This window comes from Chrysemys picta, chromosome 3 (assembly GCF_011386835.1).
Source record: "Chrysemys picta bellii isolate R12L10 chromosome 3, ASM1138683v2, whole genome shotgun sequence".
Lineage (NCBI taxonomy): Eukaryota > Metazoa > Chordata > Testudines > Emydidae > Chrysemys > Chrysemys picta.
In genome coordinates, this window is record NC_088793.1 from 8,519,521 (window position 1) to 8,538,855 (window position 19,335).

Sequence of the window (19,335 nt, forward strand, 5' to 3'; positions counted from 1 at the left end):
AAATAAGGCATACATGTGTAAGGGTGAAAGTAACTAAACATTGAAACCATTTACCAGGGGCCGTGGTGGATTCTCCATCACGGACAATTAAATCAAGATTGGATGTTTTTCTGAAAGATCTGCCTTAGGAATTATTTTGGGGAAGTTCTCAGTCCTGTATTATACAGGAGGTCAGACTAGATGATCACAATGCTTCCTTCCGGCCTTGGAATCTATGCCTTTCCCAGCCTGCTTGGTATTTTTTTGGAGTGTAAAAACTTCAATGATTAACTGAGTGAGGAATGCAAAAAGGTCAGTCTGTTTCCCGGTATTATAAAACAGGGCTAAGGCTCTGTTGCCTTGTGTAATCATAGACACCTGTATAAAGTGAGAGTCAGATGCTAGCACTCTGGTCTGATGCCTTTTAACCCTTACTTTGTACAGGTGTCAATGACAGCACAAGCTGCAAGACAATGGACAATCAGGCCTAATAATTATTCTTTACAGAAACCCATTAGGAGGGCTTGGGGGAAACCATTCTTCCTACACTGGAGCTTCAGGATACTTTAGGTCACCCTGCTCAGACCCCCAACATAAGTTTGTGGCTGGAATGCTTTGATGATCCCTCCCCTCCAGCCCTGAAGCTTCTCTATGTGAGGCTGGGAGGCTGAAGCAGCTCCGGGGAAGTCATTGGGGGGTGCCTTACTGTGCTTCATTTGTAATGAAAGAGGGGCCCAGGGCTGAAGCAATTTTTTTACATTCATAACTGATAGAGCAAGCCCAGAGGTGCCGGGGCTAGGAACTGCCAAGTCTAGCGATGCCAGGGCTCAGGGCACCAATTAAGCACTGATATCTTGTGGTCATGAACCCTGCCCCCCTAGCGGAGCTAGGGGGGACCATCTAAGGCTCAGAACTGGAGGTGGACACATAGGATCTCAATTGATGATTCAGCCCACTGCAAAGACTGGAGCAAGTGGCAGAACTGAGTCCTTCATCTGGGTTTGAATTTCATGTATGCACCCCCCCAAAGTTCTGGGGTGTTCAGATCTGGGGGGGGTTGGAAGGGCTGGATTAATGCAGGGGCGTTAGGGGCTGCAGCCCAGGACTCCGGGCTAAGGGAGGCCCTGGCGCAGCAGGGCTCAGGCATATAGGTGCCAACTTTTCCCGGCGCCAGTGGGTGCTCGCCTCCGGCCTTGCCCCAACTCCACCCCGCCCCCATTCCAACCCCTTCCCCAAAGTCCCCGCCCCAACTCTGCCCCCTCCCAGCCCCTATTGGACTTCTTCCCCAAATCCTGGCCCCGGCCCCACCTCTTCCTGGAGTGCGCCGCGTTCCCCCTCCTCCCTTCTCCCTCCCAGTACTTGCCGCCGCAGTACATCTGTTTCGTGGTGGCAAGCACGGTGAGGTAGGGGGAGAAGCGGAGATGTGGCGTGCTCAGGGGAGGAGGTAGAGTAGAGGTGAGCTGGGGTGGGGAGCTGCCGGTGGGTGCAGAGCCCAGCCCCGGAGCACCCACGGAGTTGGCGCCTATGCTCAGGCAGGCTGCCTGCATGCCGTGCCCCATGACACTTCCAGAAGTGGCCAGCTGCTGGCACATCTCTGTGGCCCCAGGCAGGGGAGGAGGGGGAGGCGGCTCCAAGCTCTGCCCCTGCCCCCAGCACCATCCCCACAGCTCCCATTGTCCGGGAACTGGCCAATGGGAGCTGCGGGGGTGGTTCTTGCAAGCACGGGCAGTGCACGGAGACACGCTATTCCCCTCCCCCCACGGGCGCACAGAGACATGCCAGCAGCCGGCCACTTCTGGGATCGGCGTGGGGCCATGACATGCAGGCAGCCTGCCTGAGCCCTGCTGCTCCGCCGGCCAGGAGCTGCCTGTGGTAAGCGCCTCCTGGCTGAAGCTTGCACCTCGCATCCACTCCTGTACCCCAACCCTGTGCCTCAGGGTCAGAATCCCCTCCTGCACCAAACTCCCTCCCAGACCCTGCACCCTGACACTCTGCCCCACCCTGGAGCCCCCTCCTGAACCCAAACTCCCTCCCAGAAAGAAACTAATATAACAGCTGTTCTAAGGTAAGACATAGGCTATTCTGAATTAACTACATTCTATATGTTTTAAGACTGAAATGTAACCACAAAATGGCTTTATGTTAATTAAAAAGCAAGTTTAGTATAGCGTTAATAGCCTCAATGCCATAATTGTGATCATTTTGTTTTAAATTAGGAAAAAGACTTGTATACAGGGCCCCACAAAATCTAATAGCCCCGGGCCCACAGGAGAGTTAATCCGGCCCTGGGGATTGGTTGTGCCCCTCTCTACAGAAAAGGGGGCTTGCTGGGTAAATAGGTCAATATAAAGGTTTTTTTAAATGGGTACTTTGTCCATCCCTAGTTTCCCTTGTGCCCCATTATGGGGCCATGGTTGCTGCCCACGCTGGTTGGACTCTGTCTGGGCCCCTTTTACCTGTCTAGCCACAGGTGAATCTGTTGGTTTTGGCAGATGCCTTTGCTCTGTGCCCTGGCTGACGCTGCACAACCAGGAAGTCCCTGAGATTGCAGCTACCCACCCACAGACTCCTGTTCAAAGTTTAGAGCAACTGGGGAAAGGCAGCTCACAGCTGGGAGAAAGTTTCCCTGCAGAGAAGGAAGCCCCCTTCCCCCTTCCAGGAGGCAGGGCAGGTTGGGACCTGCAGGAGACTCTGAGCCAGGGCCTTGCTTCTCCTTGTGGTGAGTGGCTTTGTGCTCACAGAAAGTTTGTTCTGGGAGAAGCGAGTGGGAATGAGGGTGGAGATAGCAGCTGTGTGCTCTCCCCTGGGGCTTCCCTCTGCACTGTCCTGGGGAAAACCAGCATGGGGGCACCCTGCTCTCCCTGGTGGGATACAGGGGTGACCCCTGCCCCCTTCTCTTCCCTATGGCTCCTCTGCTGTCCCTGAGGTGGGGGGGGGGCAATCTACTCTCTCCCATGGGGAGTCCCTTTGCTCTCCTAAGGGGGCTGCCCCATATCCCTAGTGAGCCCCTTGTCCTCCCCAGGGGGGCCTTCTTCCTTTGCTCTCCTGCAGGAGTTGTGCCTTAGGAAGGTTCCCCTCCCTCCTCCTGGAATTAAACCTGCCGCCTTGCATTGCTCAGACAGGGGAGACTGGGAGGCAAGGTGGGGCTTCTCCCTGTGGCTTTGAAGTGGGGACCAGCAGGGTCCAGGGGTGTTTGAAAATGGGATGCAGAGTACAGGAGTCTCCAAGCTAGATGCAGGGGGATCTCAGTGTTGCTGGCAGAAGGGGGCATGGCTCTGTAAAAGTGGGGAGCTCCTGGAATTGCAGGGAGTTGATTGGAGGACAGTGGTTATGAAGTGCTGTGGGGAGGATGTGGGGGGCAGCAGCAGGGTGGTTATGAAGTGGCATGGGGGGTGTGGGGGATGGGGTGTCTGGGAGGGTGGGTATGAAGTGTTATGGGGGTGTGGGGGATGGGGTGTCTGGGAGGGTGGGTATGAAGTGGCATTGGGGGGGTGTGGGGAAAGTGGCAGGGGTTTCAGAGGAGTGGTTTCCCCGTGGTTATGAAGTGGTATGGGGGGAGGGGTGGTTGTGAAGTGGCCTGGGGGGTTGTTGTGGGGAGAGTGCGGGGGTTCAGAGGGGTGGTTAGGGAGTGGCATGGGGGGCTGTGGGGAAAATAGCGGTGTTCAGGGGGTGGTGATGAAGTGACATGAGGACTGGTGGGGAGGTGGCCAGGGATCGCGATGCGAGGGGATGGCAGAATCCCCAGTTTGCACACTGAGAGGAGATCTGAGTTGTATGCAAGACCTGGAAGCCCAGATCAGGAAGAGGGGTGGCTGGTATCTCCTACCAGACTGCTTTTGTGTCCCTAAGGGAGGGAGGCAAATCACTGAGGGACTAAGGCCATGAGGGAATATGTGGCGCCTGGTATCTCTGGGCTGGGCCTTCTCTGACTTTATTAGTACTTGGGCATTGGGCAAGCGCCTCCTGAGAGCCCATCCCTGCCCTAAAGAGCTTGCATTCTATATGCACAACAGACCATGCTGGGATGAGGGAAACACAGGCCCAGGGAGGGAAAATGATTTGCCCAAGATCACCAGCAAGCTGGCAGTTAGGATTAGAACACAGGTCTCCTGAATGTCAGCTTAGTGTCCTAACCATTGGATCACACTGGCAGGCAGGTTCAGGCAAGCACCCTTCAAGGTGACTTGAGGTGTGGGGGGAGGAATTTAGCTTGGGCTCCTATTGTGCAAGCATAAAGAAGGCCTGAAACTTTGGTGGTTCTCAAAAAAAAAAGTGTTTAAAAAAAAAAAACACATTTTTTCTGTGCTTTTTTTCCTCCTTAGAAATACCAATGACAACTCCTGTCTCCCCTCTGGTGTTCAAGATTTCCTTGGGAGCTTTCTCATCCCTTCACTGAAGAAATTGTGAAGGTTGGGGGGCAGGGGAAGATTGGATCTTTAAAAGAGACATTTCTCCCAAGTGTTTCTCATGTGTTTGAGTTAAATAGGTACGTGGGGTAGAGGCAGAACAACGAGTTGTCAGCAGTCTGAATAAAAATAATTTCCCCTCCTGGTGAATCAGGTTTCACTTCGGTCCTGTGTAGGCTAGAAAAATTGGTTGTATTTGAAAATCTGGTAGCTAATAGGTTTTTTGAAACACAACTTGATACCAAGCTCAGACACAGCTTTAAAAACCTTTACAACCGCCTTGGCAAACTCCCCTGGGAGCCTTTAAAAATATGCTAGCTGGCCATGGCCCTAAGATCGGCCGTGACCAGCTAATCCGTGTCTACGCTAGGTGCATAATGCCCACTGAACAGCTTCTCTTGATTTAGCATTGTCCATATCAAGCCCATTACATTGGTGTGTGCCCTCCCCCAGACCACTGGTGAAGAGAACCATACTGCTCCTGGTATTGACTAGTGTGTCCTCTCCCACCCACCGCTGTTATCACTTACCTATTCACCAGCTGTTATTACTTATATACTTTTCTGTTCACTTCCTTCTTGGTTCTTGTTCCCCAGCTGCTCCTCCAGCTGTGAGTAACTAGGCTGTAAGAGAGACATATCTTGCAGCCAAGATTTTGGGTGCTCCAATATGACACCTTAACGGGGTCTGGTTTTTCACCAGCCCATTGTATGGACCCTTGTCTTGATGTGCACTCAGATCCACTAGTTATTCCTGGAAATCTTGGTCCATATTTTTCCTCCTTCCTCTCCAGCTAGCCCACGTCTGCAGTCAGATGGCACCTTCCTGTCTGTGCCATCTGATCAGCACTCTGGTTTTCTTCAGCTCTTGGAGCTTCCCTCTCATTCACCAGGCAGAAGCTCCTGCTGCTTTCACCGTGAGCTGTCTTGGATCCATGATGACCGCTCCGTATTCTGGGTGTGATGTTGTGCAGTCTATATGGTTTTATAAAAATATAAGTGACTATAATGTAACTGGGATATGCTTTGTGCAAAAGGTCTCTTGTAAGGTATCATTACAAAGCTCATAATCTACTGAGTGTGATCATCCTATTTGTAGAAATGTACCACTCTTGTGTCTAAAACTAGAAATATAAAACATAACTCTGAGGGCCTATTGTAATTATGTAAAGTGTGGGCCATTAAGGATGGTTTGGAATCTTGATGACTCCCATTGTCTGCAGATGGCTGTATTTACCTGTGAGTCTTCCTGTATATGTGTGTGCTGGCAAGTGGGCAATGAAGTCTTGCAGTGATATGTGATCATGGGAAATTGGAATCTGAAATAACCTGTAGCATCTCCCAGCTTCCAAACCTTTTTACAAGCATTAATGAAACAATTCTCAAATCACTAGAGCTCTGCAAATTTGCAGATATCTGCTTTATATCCATAGGCCATATTTGCCGACCAGATGCAGATACAAATTTTGTATCCGCGGAGGGCTCTGCAAATCACCCTCAGGTAGTTCATAATTACTATTCCCATTTTTTTCATGGGAAAACTGAGTCTGAGTCTTTGCCATGATCACACAGCACATTAGGATTAGAAGCCAAGAATTCCTGGATCCCAGCCCTGGCCTCAGACCTCATCATACCATGTTTCTAACCTATAAGTATATTGCAATTGACACTACTATGATGAGCTCTTCTGTCATTATCTGAAATAATGAATTGGGGTCCCATTGTGCGAGGCATTGTACTCACCCCTAGAAAGAGAGAGCCCCTGCCCCAAAGAGATTACAATCTAAACAGATATGATGGACAAAAGCTGAGAGAAAGGAAGTTGTATTATCCCCATTTTACAGATGAGGAACTAAAATGCAGACTGGCTCAGATCCTTATAGATAGTTAGGCTCCTAACTTCCATTGAAATCAGTTTCAGTTAGAAACCTAAGTGATTTGACCAGGGTAACCCAGGAAGTCTGTGGCAGAGCTATGAATTGACCCCCCAACCTCCTGAGTCCCCAGCCAGTGCCGTAAGTGCAAGGCCAGCCTGCTTCAGCTTAACCTTCCTTCCGCACTTGGGGTCTATTCCTGCAATGTGCCCTTGGAAATTATTGAGGACGTTCAACACTTTTCCGTAGTGAGTGATCAGCCAGGGTGACTGACGGGGGATTAATGATCTCTTTCTGTTGTTTGAGGGCAGGTGCTTTGTAGCTGTTGAGATCTCCTCTAGAGGCTAAATTCAGATGGCCAATTTTCCCCATGGTGTGGTGTTTTCAGTCAAGAAGCTTTGCCCCCGCTTGAGCAGCCAGACCACATATCATAAGAAAGAAAATGAGAGATTGTTCTCTCAGGGCTCTCTAATTTGTAAAGGTTCAGAGAGGAAATTCTATAGAGTCCTAGAAACAATATGATTCTCCAATTCCCTAAGTGCATTCAGTGTTGGTGAAAGGTGCCAGACTGAAAACCCTGGAGAGCTAAGCCCCCGAGGTACTCAGAGTAGGTATAACATGAATGGATGATGCAAATCCTCCATTCTATTCTATCTAGGTTCTTACACCATCTTCGTTGCTCATCACTATAGCATCTGAGTGCCTCCCAGTTAGTGCATTAACCACTGTCCTAAGCACCTGTCACCTGTTATATCTTCTCTCATCCTCTCCCCAAGGGGAGAAATGCATTCACTGGAATGTCTTGTTTTGGTGAGGGCTTTAGGTTTTTGGATTTTTTGTTTTGTTTTAAATATACCTGCTGCTCTGTATTTATTAGAGAAGGCAAGGTCCAAAAAAGGCACCTTTCACTTGGAGTGGAAAGTGGTGAGGTTTGTGGTGGTCCCTAGGGCCTGGGGGAGTTCATGCTGCAGGCCCAGACCAGCCCCTGAGAACGTTCTGTCTCCTTCACAGACCAGCTGTTCCCATATTTTTGAGAGTTCCATTGTGCCAGAGGAGAAGAGTTGTTGAGCAAGGTCTTCATCTTGGAGCTTTCGGCTGTTTTAAATAGGCTGCACCCAGGAGTGCTTTGAAGCTAAGAAGCAAGACCTTGAACTTGATCCCAAAGTCTCTGGGAAGCTGGTGTAGAGAGCAGAGGGCGGGTGTGATGTGCTCGCAGTTGGCGGTCTTGCTGAAGGGACACTCTGCAGAGTTCTGTACTAGTTGGAGTTTCCTAAGTGCTGAAGGCTTCATGCCCAGGTATATTGCATTGCTGCAGTCCCGCCAAGCATTGACAAAGGTGCGTGTAACCAAGGGCAGGTCATCATCCATCGGGATGGGACAGAGCTTCCTAGACAACCAGAGTTGACAGAAAGCATTATTTGTGGTTGCTGCTACATCAGACCTTAGTGTCAGCAAGAGTTGAAGAGTACTTCTAAAGTGGACTGAACTGACCAATTCAACCACAGACTGCAGCATGGCTGCAAACTCCTCGACATACTTCCCTCTCCCCACCATCCTCGCCTCTCTTGCCTGGGTTCAGCTTCAGCCAAATGCTCATCCGCGAGCTGATCTCAGCCAAGCACTGGGCCATCTTCATGGTAGTGGCATGGTCGTACGTGGTGAAGGATAGGAACAACTTTGTGTCATCTGCATATTGCTGGCGCTTGAGTGAGTGTCATCTGACCAGTTCACCTACTGGTTGTGTGAAGAGGTTGAAAAGGACCGGAGAGAGAACTGATCCCTATGGGACTCCACAAAGGAGGGGTCCTGCAGTGGAGATACTCTCTTTCCCATCACTACTTTTTGAATGTGCCCTTCCAGGAAGAATTCAGACCATTTTAGCACATTCCCCTGGGCCCCAGTTACCTCTCTCTGGTGAGGGGCACCACCTTGCTGCCTGCACGCCGCTCTGAAAGAAGCCTCTCAAGTGCGGTCCTAGGAATTTGGTCTCTGTGGTGAATTCAGTCCTTAGCCTCCTGGCTGAGAGTGCCAACAAGTGTGGTGAGGTTTGGGAATATGACACTGTAACAAATATACTTGCTGCAGGTACGTGTGCATGTCAACTCCCCAAACTCCATTCCAGGAAGTTGGGCCTTCAGCCTTAGGCGCCAAAGGCCTCTACCAGCTGAGCTAAAGGAGAATTCCCTGCGTACTGTGATTCGTGGTCCCTAGCCCAGCCACTAAGATTATAGCTATGCTGCAGTCAGTGATATGGCAATAGCACAGGTGAGCATACCTGCCCTACCTTGAATCGAACTAGCACTGGTAACAATAGTACTGTAGACATGGAGGCATGGGCTTTGGCATAGGCTAGCAACCCAAATAGGTCCCCACTTCTGTTCCTAGATTAAAGCTAGCGCAGGTTTGCCTACTGTGCTACAGTAACACCTATTGCCGTGTAGACACAATCGTAAGGGCAACGTCACTTGTGATAACGCGTTTCGCAGGTGCGAGGCCTGAGAATGTCTAAGAAGTCGGCCCCGTTCTTATCATCAGTTTGTTTCTAGGGCACCATGGATGCACATGGTGGTAGCCCTGTACAAACACAGATGTGCTGAGCAACAGTCGGAGTCCCTGCTTGCAAGAGCTTCCAGGGAGCATGAATGCAGCAGAGAGGACAGATTAAATCTCTCATGCCAATAAACTGCCTTTGCCAAGACTCAGGGTCCAAGGCTAAGCTGGTGAAGGATCAGCTGGAACACAGCAATGCTGGTATGTGTCTTAGATTCTTTGCTGCGAGCGTACCGACCTGAGGCCAGTCAAAACCAGGAGGAACTGAAATAAATCACGTTGGTGCAGCTGAAAACAATGCAAGCCTCTCTCGTGAGTCAGGCTCAGCAAAACTCGATCATCCTGTTTGTTGTTTCCTGGGACCACATGGATCTTGCGGCTGCTTCTCTGGGGGTCTCATCTTTGTCCCCTCTGCTCCAGGTTTTTTTTTTATTTTTTTATTCCTTTTCTAAGTTTTACCATTCTCCCGGGGCTACTTATGCTAATATAATCCGTCTGTTGCTCCACCCAAGGAACAAGGGTCTCAGCTATTTTTTCCAATGCGGATTGAGGGCCAATTTTCTTAGTTTGTCATCTTAAAAAGGGAACTTTAATTTCTTTCTGGGGGAGCGAAATCCGCCTGATTTTAGTCAAGCCCCTTCAGCTTCTGGTGGGAGAGAGCAATAATGTGGTTCGTGAGGCTGAGAATTCGGTTTTGGGGCGGGGGGTTGGCGGCAAATGTTTCTTTTGGGAAATAGTTGGTCTTTTTCTTCCCTAACTTTGGAAATTAGGAACAAAAGGTCTGAGCTTTAGCTGGGGAATCCAACAGGGCTCCACCAACTGAAGATCTGGCTCGGAATGTCCTTTTTCCCCATCTTTGCCCTGTCTATTTCCAGGTGGGCTCTAAATGCAGGGCTGGATTAAGGTGAGGATGCATGGAGATCTAAGCTGAGAGGGGCCCACTCACCCACTAATGTTAGAGGGGCGGGCCCTGTCAGAGTGTGCGGGATCTCTCCTGAGAATGGGGAGCTGGAAGCAGCCACAGAAAAAGAGCCAGGAGCACTGTGATTTGTTGGGTCTATTGGGCCAAGCCCAGTTTCGGCTCAATCCCTCACTGTCTAAGCACATTCCATACAGGTCATGCTGCTGGAAAGGACGTGTTGCTTTCGCTTCTCTTGTATTTTAGCTCGTTTCATTATTAGTATACACAGGGTTGTATAGGAGAAGGTTGCAGCTGAACAGGTAACACCGCCCTTGCTCAGAAAGGGCTCGCTCTAAGTGAATGCAAACCGTACAAGACCAGACAGATCATACACAGAGCAACAGGGTGGGGCCAGTGCAGCTTGACATAGGTATGTTCTGAAAGTCTCTTCCCAGAGATGGAGGGTGGTGTGGGCCACTATTCCAGGCACATGGAGTGGCATGGGAGAGGGGTCACAGACCCAAGCACTGAACACCGAAAATAGTAATCGGCAGTCCTCTGAAGTGCCTTTAAATACAGGGCTCTTGGAGCTCTTTACAAACATTCATTCATTCTCCCGACTCCCCGGAGAAAGGAGAGAAGTATGGCACAGAGAAGGAACTGAGGCAGGGTAAAGGGAAGGGACTTGCCCAAGGTCACATGGGGAGTGGGGGGTAAAGCCGGGAGGAGAGCCCTGCTGTAAAGGTCGATACCGGTGTTTCCCAAACGGTGTGCCATGGTGCAGTGCTGTGGGTGTCAGGTCTGAACCAGTGTGCCGTGTCATTTTTTTTTTTAAATGCGAGAACAAAAACATCCTTCCCTTCTATTTGAATGAGTGTTGGAGCCGGATCCCAGTCTGTACTTTTGCTCTCTGGGACGAAGTCACGTTCCATCCCCCAAAGCCAGGTTAAGATAGCAAGTCTGAGTCCTGCAGGGTGGGGGTGAGAAAGGAAAGGGGGGAAGCTGCCTTCTGATTGGCCATCTGCCTCACTGCCCCGCCTCCTCCAGTTGCAGAGCAACCAATCCAAGCACCAGCTCCCTCTCCTCCACTCCTGTGATCAATGGGTCAGCTTCTCCCCCTCCCTCCTGCAGCCAGGGGCGGGGCGAAGATCCCCTGGGGTCCCCAGCCTGGAAGGGGAGCGGGGACCCTACTGCAGCCCCTCAGGTTTGGGCAGGGGGAGGAACCCCAGGAGAAACAGAGGTGAGGCAGGCAGGGGAGCTGAATTTGGGTGGGAGGTGGTGGACCCAGGGGGGCAGAACTGGTGGGGGAGCTATGGAGGCAGAACTGGTAGGGACAGCACTGGGGTCAGATGGGGCTGGACTGGTGGTGGGTAAGGACAGAACTGATGGGGGGGCTTCAGGATAGAACTGATTTGGAGACTAGGGGCACAGGATTGATTTGGAGGTTGGGGGCAGAATTCATTGTTGGGGAAGGGACGGTAGGATGACCAGACAGCAAATGTGAAAAATTGGGGCAGGGGTGGAGGGTAATAGGAGCCTATACAAGAAAAAGACCCTAACATTGGGACATCTGGTCACCTTAGGGGACGGGGAGATGTGGAGGTGAGAACTCCTGCAGCAGGGGCCATACAAAAGGAGAGCCTCGAAGATGAAAAGGTAATAACATAAGTCTTGATACAGAATAATGTTGGTAGCTGTTGTTTCTTGATTGGTACAACTTTTGTATTATTCGTTCATCATATAATAAAACAATTTTTGTATTTGGCGCCTGGGTGTGAATGTGTGAGTCGGCTGAAAATGAATGTCACAGGCTGTACAATAAAGTGAACGATGTTTGTTAGAGTCTATTGTAAAGACTGTGAATGGCCAGGGTGGTAAACAGCCAGGAGCACCACCAGTTTTTCTGCGGCCCTAGGTGGCGGAAGGTCCCGCCCCAAAATGCCGCCCTCCACAGAGGCGGTGGAAGGTCTGGCCGCCGAAACCCCCAAATTGTAGTGCCCTAGGCGACCACCTAAGTCGCCTAATGGGTTGCGCCGGCCCTGTAAACAACTTGAACTGAGGCGATAAGAGGGCGAGTTCGTTTTGGAGACAAAATAACTAAAAGTTTCCAGGTGTGCCATGGCAGAGAGAAGGTTGGGAACCACTGGTCTAGATCAGTGGCTCTCAAACTTTTTTACTGGTGACCCCTTTCACATAGCAAGCCTCTGAATGCAACCCCTCCTCCTTTATAAGTTAAAAATACTTTTTAGTTATTTAACAACATTATAAATGCTGGAGGCAAAGCGGGGTTTGAGGTGGAGGTTGACAGCTCGCGACCCCCCCATGTAATCACCTCATGACCCCCTGAGCGGTCCCGAGCCCCAGTTTGAGAACCCGTGGTCTAGATGTTTTGTTACCTCTTTACGCCCCCTTCTTTTGCTGCTTTATTCCACAAATATTTATAATACATTTAAATTTAACAGAGCAATTAAAACTGATTAGTTGAGATTATTTTTTAATCGTTTGACAGCCCTCGGTTTTTAATTTTTATTTTTCATATTGTCTTATAATAAAACTTTGAAAAGAAAAGTCCTTTTCAAAAGAAAAATTGAAATGTTTCATGATGAAAATGTCAAAACAGGACATGTTGATGGTATTAGGACTTTCCCCTTTCTTACTCTGAAACAAAATTGTAGCCAAATCATGTCAATTTCATGAAGCATTTTGATTTTGGCAGAACTGCAGTTCCTGACAAAACTCGTCGTTCAACCTTTTTCTGACCAGCTCTAGCTGAAAGGCAGCCAGCCTGGCAGAAGGGAAGCTTTAGGATGGATCTGGGCTTGAGGTCAAGGGCTCGCTGATCATTTTCACTGTCTGGTTCCAATATTCTAGCACTTGGTGCTGTTCATTTGATGTTCCTCCCTTGCAGTGTGGGGTGTTTAATAACCCCTGGCAACATTTCTCTGGTTGTTACAGGAGGGTTCATAAAACCTTAGTAAGTTCCATAAACCCTGCTGCTGGGCTTGGGGTGTGATCCGAGTCCCTTTCTCACCTACTACCAAAGTCCAATCCCCATCTCACACCACTTCCCTAAACTTTACACATGCACATATTATATATCATACCACTATACAAACCTTCAGATACAAGCATGCCCTTGTGCAAACAACACATGCCGCCTCCTTCTGATGCACATTGCTACCTGAATAATACAAATGTTGCAGGTTGGTGCTGGTGTTCTTTGTGATTTTTATTTGCCGTGCGTGTGTTTCTTTTTTCAGTGGTTTTATTGCCCCTCCCCTTCCACCTGGCCACATGGCTCCCTCTTCGGCAGAGAGACCAGAGTATTCGACAGTCACTTTCAGCTCCTGCCTGCTGCAATGGAGTTTAGCATCCATTGTCCCTGTCCTGGTCACGGTTCTCCTGCTCCTTCTCTGCATCCCCTTTAAAAGGTAGGTGCTCGCCCTCCTAAATCTCTCACTCTTGCTTGCTCTCGTTATTCATGATGAGTGCTGCTGGTGGAAGGTGCTGGGCTGGGCTGTCAGTCCTGGGGACAAAGGACCACATTCAGAGTGGAATCTAAGGGCTTGCTGAATTCGGGAAAACTGGCACTGGTATAACTACACTGATGTAGTTCCATCACTGTAACCCCCTGGTGCTGACGCACTGTGCCTGTGCAAAATTGAAGCTAGACAATTTGAGACCAGAAATAATGTGGAAATTAATTACCCCTCACTGTTAAAAATCACTGGAACAACTTATGAAGGGCTGCGGCAAATTCTCCAGCACTTTAAAATCAAGATTGGATGTTTTCTAAAAGCTAAGCTCTCGTTCAAACAGGAATTAATTCAAGGAAGTCCTATGGCCTGTGCCATACAGGAGGTCAGGTTAGAGGATCACAATGGTTCCTAACCTATGAATCTGTGAAAATGGGTTTTGCACCAGTGTCTGGTCTATATGCAGAGCTGCACCAATTTCACTAAAGGTGTGTTTTGAAAGAGATTTAGTTTAAGTGGTGCAAACTGCTGTGTAGATGCTCTTAAATCAGTTTAAACCTGGTCTATAGCTGAATTTGGTTACTAACCGTTTTTAAAATGTACCAGTTTAAGCTTAATAGGCTCTAGATCAATTCAGTTAAAGCAGTGCCCTGCTTTAGTGTAGACAAGGCATCCCTAAAGCTTTGGTCAGAGAACATAAGTGGGTCAAAGGGCATTTGCATGTAAAGGAGTCTGACTTCCCCCTCTTTCTCCCCCACCTCAGAAAAAATTGGGCCCTAGCAATGGCTGAATCAGAGAGTTAATTTTCTAGCTAGCACAAATATCAGGCCTAGGTGGTGAGCTGGATATTTCTGATGGGCATTCATCTATCTGCATGCTAGGCTGCTCACCGCCCTGTCTGATGTGACAGCGCCTCTGCGGGGAGAGGGATGAGAGCGAGACAGAGCACCTTGCATTTGTTGATGCCAGTCTCCTTGGCTGATTGAGGATAATACAGATCAGCCTTAATGGGGGTCCCGTGAAGTTTGTGGCAGAGCAAGTGGAGGGAAGGGGATGAAAGGACCATATGAGAGGGACAGAGCGGCTTCCCCTTCACTCCAGAGAAGGAAGCAAAGCTGTGGTCAGGCCCTGGGCCAGTTGAGAGACCAGCTGCACCCTCTCCAAAGGACACTCTGTGCAGCGGTGCTGTGAGATTTCTCCCCTGGAGGTGCACTTTGCCAGCTTGGCCACTGGGTGGCATCCGCTCACACACATGGCAGCGAAACAGCATTTGTGTGGCAATTTAACTCTAGCCATTAACTCACCCAGGGCAGAAGGGGAATTCGGCTACCCAGGTTTCATGTCGCTGAGAACAGGGGTTCTCAGCCTTTTTCTTTCTGCCCCCCCCTCCCAGGATGTAAAATCTCCCCGGCCCACCTGTGCCACAACAACTGGTTTTCTGCATATAAAAGCCAGGGCCGGCATTAAGGGGTAGCAAGCAGGACAATTGCCTGTGGCCACAGGGCCCCTGCAAAGCGAAGTTGCTCAGGCTTCAGCTTCAGCCCCGGGTGTCGGGACTCAGGCCCTGGGATTCAGCCCCATGCAGTGGGGTTTCAGCTTTCTGCCCTAGTCCCCAGCAAGTCTGACACTGGCCCTGCTTGGAGGACCCCCAGAAACCTGTTTGCGGCCCCCCAGGGGCCCCCTGGTTAAGAACCACTGGGCTTAGAACATCTCTTGCTGCTAGTATCGTGTGGGACTTCGTCTGCAAAGCCTCATTGGCAGAGCCAGATTTTAAAACCGAGCAGTGCAGGAGGGCAGAGTGAGGGGTCGCTGGTGGTGGGTTGGAGAGCGAGCCCACCCCATGCTCGCTTGGCAGCAGTCGGTTGTTGCGACCTGGCACACGGGGTTATGGCACCAGCACCATCTTGACAGAGGGGCGGTCGGGACAAATCTGAGCGTGTGGTGGTGTGACATACCATAAGGGGTCACGGAGACACGTGACACTGTGCACCAGTGTTGCAAAACGGAGTGGGTAGCCACGCCCAGCCCCCGGGACAGGAGCTGCTTCCGCCCTGCGTGAAAATTTGTGTCGTGTGCCTCCTTTTGTCGGCTGCATAATGGGCTTGAAAAAGCACCCCATGTACATCGAAAGCTGCCGGTGGAGGGAATGGCCCGGTCACTCTGCCACTGCTTATCCTGTGCGCTGCTCCTCCTGACTGTGCGCACAGAGGGCTCCGCAAGGGGGAGGGGAGAAGGAGGATTAACAGGCAACACAACATCTTTCACATGGGACAAAAACACAAAGGGTTTGTCTGCACGGCAAGTCACTGCCCGGCAAGCCAGGGTGTGAATCTCCAGCGCACCACCTGGCCACGCAGCTACGTCCCACGTGGACGCCGCTACGGTGCAGTGAAAGCCCCGGAGTGCAGCTTGGCTTACTGCTCCTTGGAAGCGTTACTGCGCAGCAAGCTGGGAATTCACACCCTGGCTCGCCACGCGGGAGCAGCAAAATACTTACGCACGTGCCTGAACTTAAGCGGGCAACTGGTCCCATTGTTGTGGTCAGTACTCAAGTGCTTTGCTGGTGTGGGGTCTCCCCCTGAGCCCATTGAAATGAGTGGAAATACTCCCAGGGCAGGTCTACGCTGCAGTACCAGACCCGTGGCGCTGACACAGGTCAGCTGACTCGGGCTGGCAGAGCTCTACAATGGCAATGTAGACATTCAGGCTCTGGGCTCGGAGACCCCACGTGGAAGCCATGGCACTCGTTACAATGCCTCTCTCTGCTAGTCACTGTCTAAGGGGCCCGCCACTCTGCAGTGTGATTATTCATAGTCCGTGAAATAAGGAGGAAAGGGCTTGACAATGGGGACAATACGGAAATACATGTTAGAAATTGCTGATGGGGAAACCTGTGCTGGGTTCCATCTTAGCCCATCCCCCAGCCAATGCTGGGCCATTCCTCCTCTCTCTCCTCTAGTCCGTTCTAGTTTTAAGTGTATCAAGTGACTGGGCTTTTGCCCTTTGTCTGGGAAGAGACTGCAGTCATCACCTTGCCATTAGGAATTCCCTAGGATGACCAGACAGCAAATGTGAAAAACCAGGATGGGGGTGGGGAGCCTATATAAGAAAAAGACCCAAAAAATCGGGACTGTCCCTATAAAATCGGGACATCTGGTCACCCTAGAATTCCCTGAGCTTCCTTTTAGCAGAGTTTGATCCTGATACTCCAAATTATCCACCTAAACAATTCCTCTCTCTGGCCTGGTTGGGGTCAGGAAATATCTCCTGGCCCCCTTCTGATCAGTCCAGCTAGCGGCTTTGGGCACAGAAAGGTGATGACCATCAGAGAAACATTCCACGCATTCTCCGGAGGAGCAAAGTGAATCTTTTGTGTCTTTTTCATCTTTGCAGGAAAAACCGAAGTTTTTCCATCAGACCCATCGAGAGACGTGTCAACTCCTCCAAGCTCATCAGAGTGGTAAGTTCTGGAGGCCTCTGGAAAAGGTGCTTTTCCTCAGCGCCGCTGCGGCAGGATGATGCTGCAGCAATGTTAAGTGGGTGCATTCCTGATGCCTTTGCTTTTGCTTCCCTCTTCATCTTGTTGTACCTGGTGCTGGGCGCTCTAGCTCTTAAGCGTTGCTCGTGCTTGGAGAGAGACAGGACAGGGTGGGCCAACCCTGGTGTGAACTGGGCCAACGTGGGCTTGTGCAAATCTGCTGGAGGGCAGGACCTTGAAGGAGGGGAGAGGAAGTGCCTAGAGATAGCGAGGAGCGTGTCCAAGAGTTCAGACCCAGGAATGGAAATTAGGAACTCTTAGCTCCCTCTGATATTGGGCAACCCTTTCTGTGTCTCAGTTTCCCAGTTCAGTAATGTCATAGTTACGGAGCTCATTGCACCCCTGTCCCCTTTGGGTCTGTTTGAGTGCATCCCCCCAGTGTCGGGCCTCGTGCCCTTACTTATCCTGCAGTTAGACCAGGCTCAGAGTACAATCCCCACCCACCCACCTATGCCAACCACTTCCGTGCAGGTCTAACTGGACGCCTGCTTTTCTTCCCTTCAGGAGTTTCAGAGGGTAGCTCTGACCCTCTGGCCCAGGCTACCTCTGACTCCTCCACAAGGGGGAATGAAGCAGCTCAGGTTCACCTGGGAGTAGTTACTCAGGGAGTTAATCACTCCGGCAGGGAGGCACTGGGGCATGCTGAAAGGTTAAGGAGCTCAGTTAGACGGGGAACGTCTGAGGAGAAAGGTGGCTGCCAGAGAGACAGAGGGATTGCAGAGAGAGGATCCTTCCAGCAGACTGATGAGAAGCTGCCAGACAAAACCACCACTCCAAAGAGGGAGAAACAGGGCTGACAGCTGGGGAAGGCTGCACAGACGAGAAGTAGCTCTGGGAACAGCAAGGGACTGTTCTGGTTGTTGTAAACAAGGGACCTGAGCTGGAACCCAGTGGAGTGGGCAGGCCTGGGCACTCCCCCTCCCCCCCCCAACACACACAACCCAGCCAGGGACTTTTAGAGAAGAAGCTCCTAAACCCATAAGACATAGGGCTGATTAGCCCCTACTAGAGCCCTACTCAGTCCCAAGGGGGCCCTTGGGAGGTGACAGTGGCCGGTGATGCACCATGCAAGTATGTTTATTAGCAAACGGAACAAAGCATTGCACAAAATGACTTCAAAACCACAAGCATGCCTAGGCTCCTCCATGCTTACACTTCGCTGCAAGCGAAGTTACGATGGGCTTTCCTCTGGCGTTACAAAACAGACCCGATTTACGTTCGTTTAGGAAGGCAAGGGGCTCCTGACACCCAGCCTCGTCCCAGTTTGCCTTCAAGAGAACATATGCCCCAGACTGTCTCCCCCCCCCCCACTTCTTAGGCACAATTGCCTTCCCCCCCCCCCCCAAAGCCCCACCCAACCTGTGTGTGCCCGAGCCCACTTACCATATTGCTCAATGGCCTTTGTTACAGGGCCGTGGTGTAAGATCATCTATTTGCCAGTGATTGGTATTTCCCAGCCAGCCAGGGCATAAGAGTTCTCCCATGGTTGTAGCTATGTTGTTTGGCACTTAAACAAATTCAGTCTTAACGGCTCGCAGTCCCAGGCCCTGTGACTGTGGGGGAGGGTAACGAACCTGTCAGCTCCCTCTGACATACCAACTCCCCACCCTGTACAGACAGTACTGGGTGGGGTAAAGACCCAGGTGCACCACAGAGCACCCCCATGTTCATCACAAGTCAAATGAGCAAAACTGCTCTTAATTACCTGCCTGGCTGAGCTTTTGCAAGGAATAATTATTAAGTACTACAGGGCAGGGGCTTTCTTTATTTTTGTCTCTTGTATTGAGCTGAGCCCAATGGTGCATAATTAATGACTAGACCAGGGATCGGCAACCTTTGGCACGCGGCCCACCAGGGTAAGCACCCTGGTGGGCCGGGCCGGTTTGTTTACCTGCCGTGTCTGCAGGTTTGGTCGATCGCGGCTCCCACTGGCCGCGGTTTGCCGCTCCAGGCCAATGGGGGCGGCGGGAAGCTGTGCGGGCCGAGGGATGTGCTGGCCGCCACTTCCCGCCACCCCCATTGGCCTGGAGCAGCGAACCGTGGCCAGTGGGAGCCGCGATCGGCCGAACCTGCGGACACGGCAGGTAAACAAACTGGCCCGGCCAGCCAGGGTGCTTACCCTGGCTGGCCATGTGCGAAAGGTTGCCGATCCCTGGACTAGACCATCTTAAAATGTGACCATTATTTTCAAACTTGGGTAGTTAGTGTTATGCATCAAAACCTGTATTTAGTCACCTAAATCAGTGCCTGTAAAAAGTCAGGACATTTAACACACTCAATTCCTATTGACTAGATAAGTTCATGGAGGACAGGTCCATCAATAGATATTAGCCAGGATGGGCAGGGATGGTGTCCCTAGCCTCTATTTACCAGACGCTGGGAATGGGCAACAGGGGATGGATCACTTGATGATTCCCTGTTCTGTTCATTCCCTGTGGGGCACCTGGCATTGGCCCCACTGTTGGAAGACAGGATACTGAGCTAGATGGACCTTTGGTCTGACCCAGTAGGGCCGTTCTTATTACTCTAATTGTTCCACTCTATCTGAAACCGTGCCCAGCACTCTGAACTGTTAATGGTACCATTGCCACTGCAGAAGGATAAACTGCGGG

The 19,335-nt window shown here is 50.8% G+C and overlaps 1 protein-coding gene across 3 annotated transcripts in view; it reads left to right on the forward strand.

Annotated features, from left to right (window-relative positions):
• The first annotated feature begins 2,561 nt into the window (after positions 1–2,561).
• LOC122173562 (uncharacterized) overlaps positions 2,562–19,335 on the forward strand; it is an 80,422-nt gene continuing 63,648 nt past the window's right edge. For 2 of the 3 annotated variants that reach the window (XR_010599328.1, XM_042848888.2), the window contains exons 1-4: positions 2,562–2,698; positions 11,293–11,365; positions 12,970–13,140; positions 16,579–16,645. Coding sequence is in view for 2 of the 3 variants with exons in the window: in XM_042848888.2 (XP_042704822.2) it covers positions 11,358–11,365; positions 12,970–13,140; positions 16,579–16,645 (246 nt within the window). In the remaining variant the exon portion in view is untranslated. The remainder of the gene's footprint in view (positions 2,699–11,292; positions 11,366–12,969; positions 13,141–16,578; positions 16,646–19,335) is intronic. The other variant, XM_065587445.1, reaches the window with a different exon arrangement.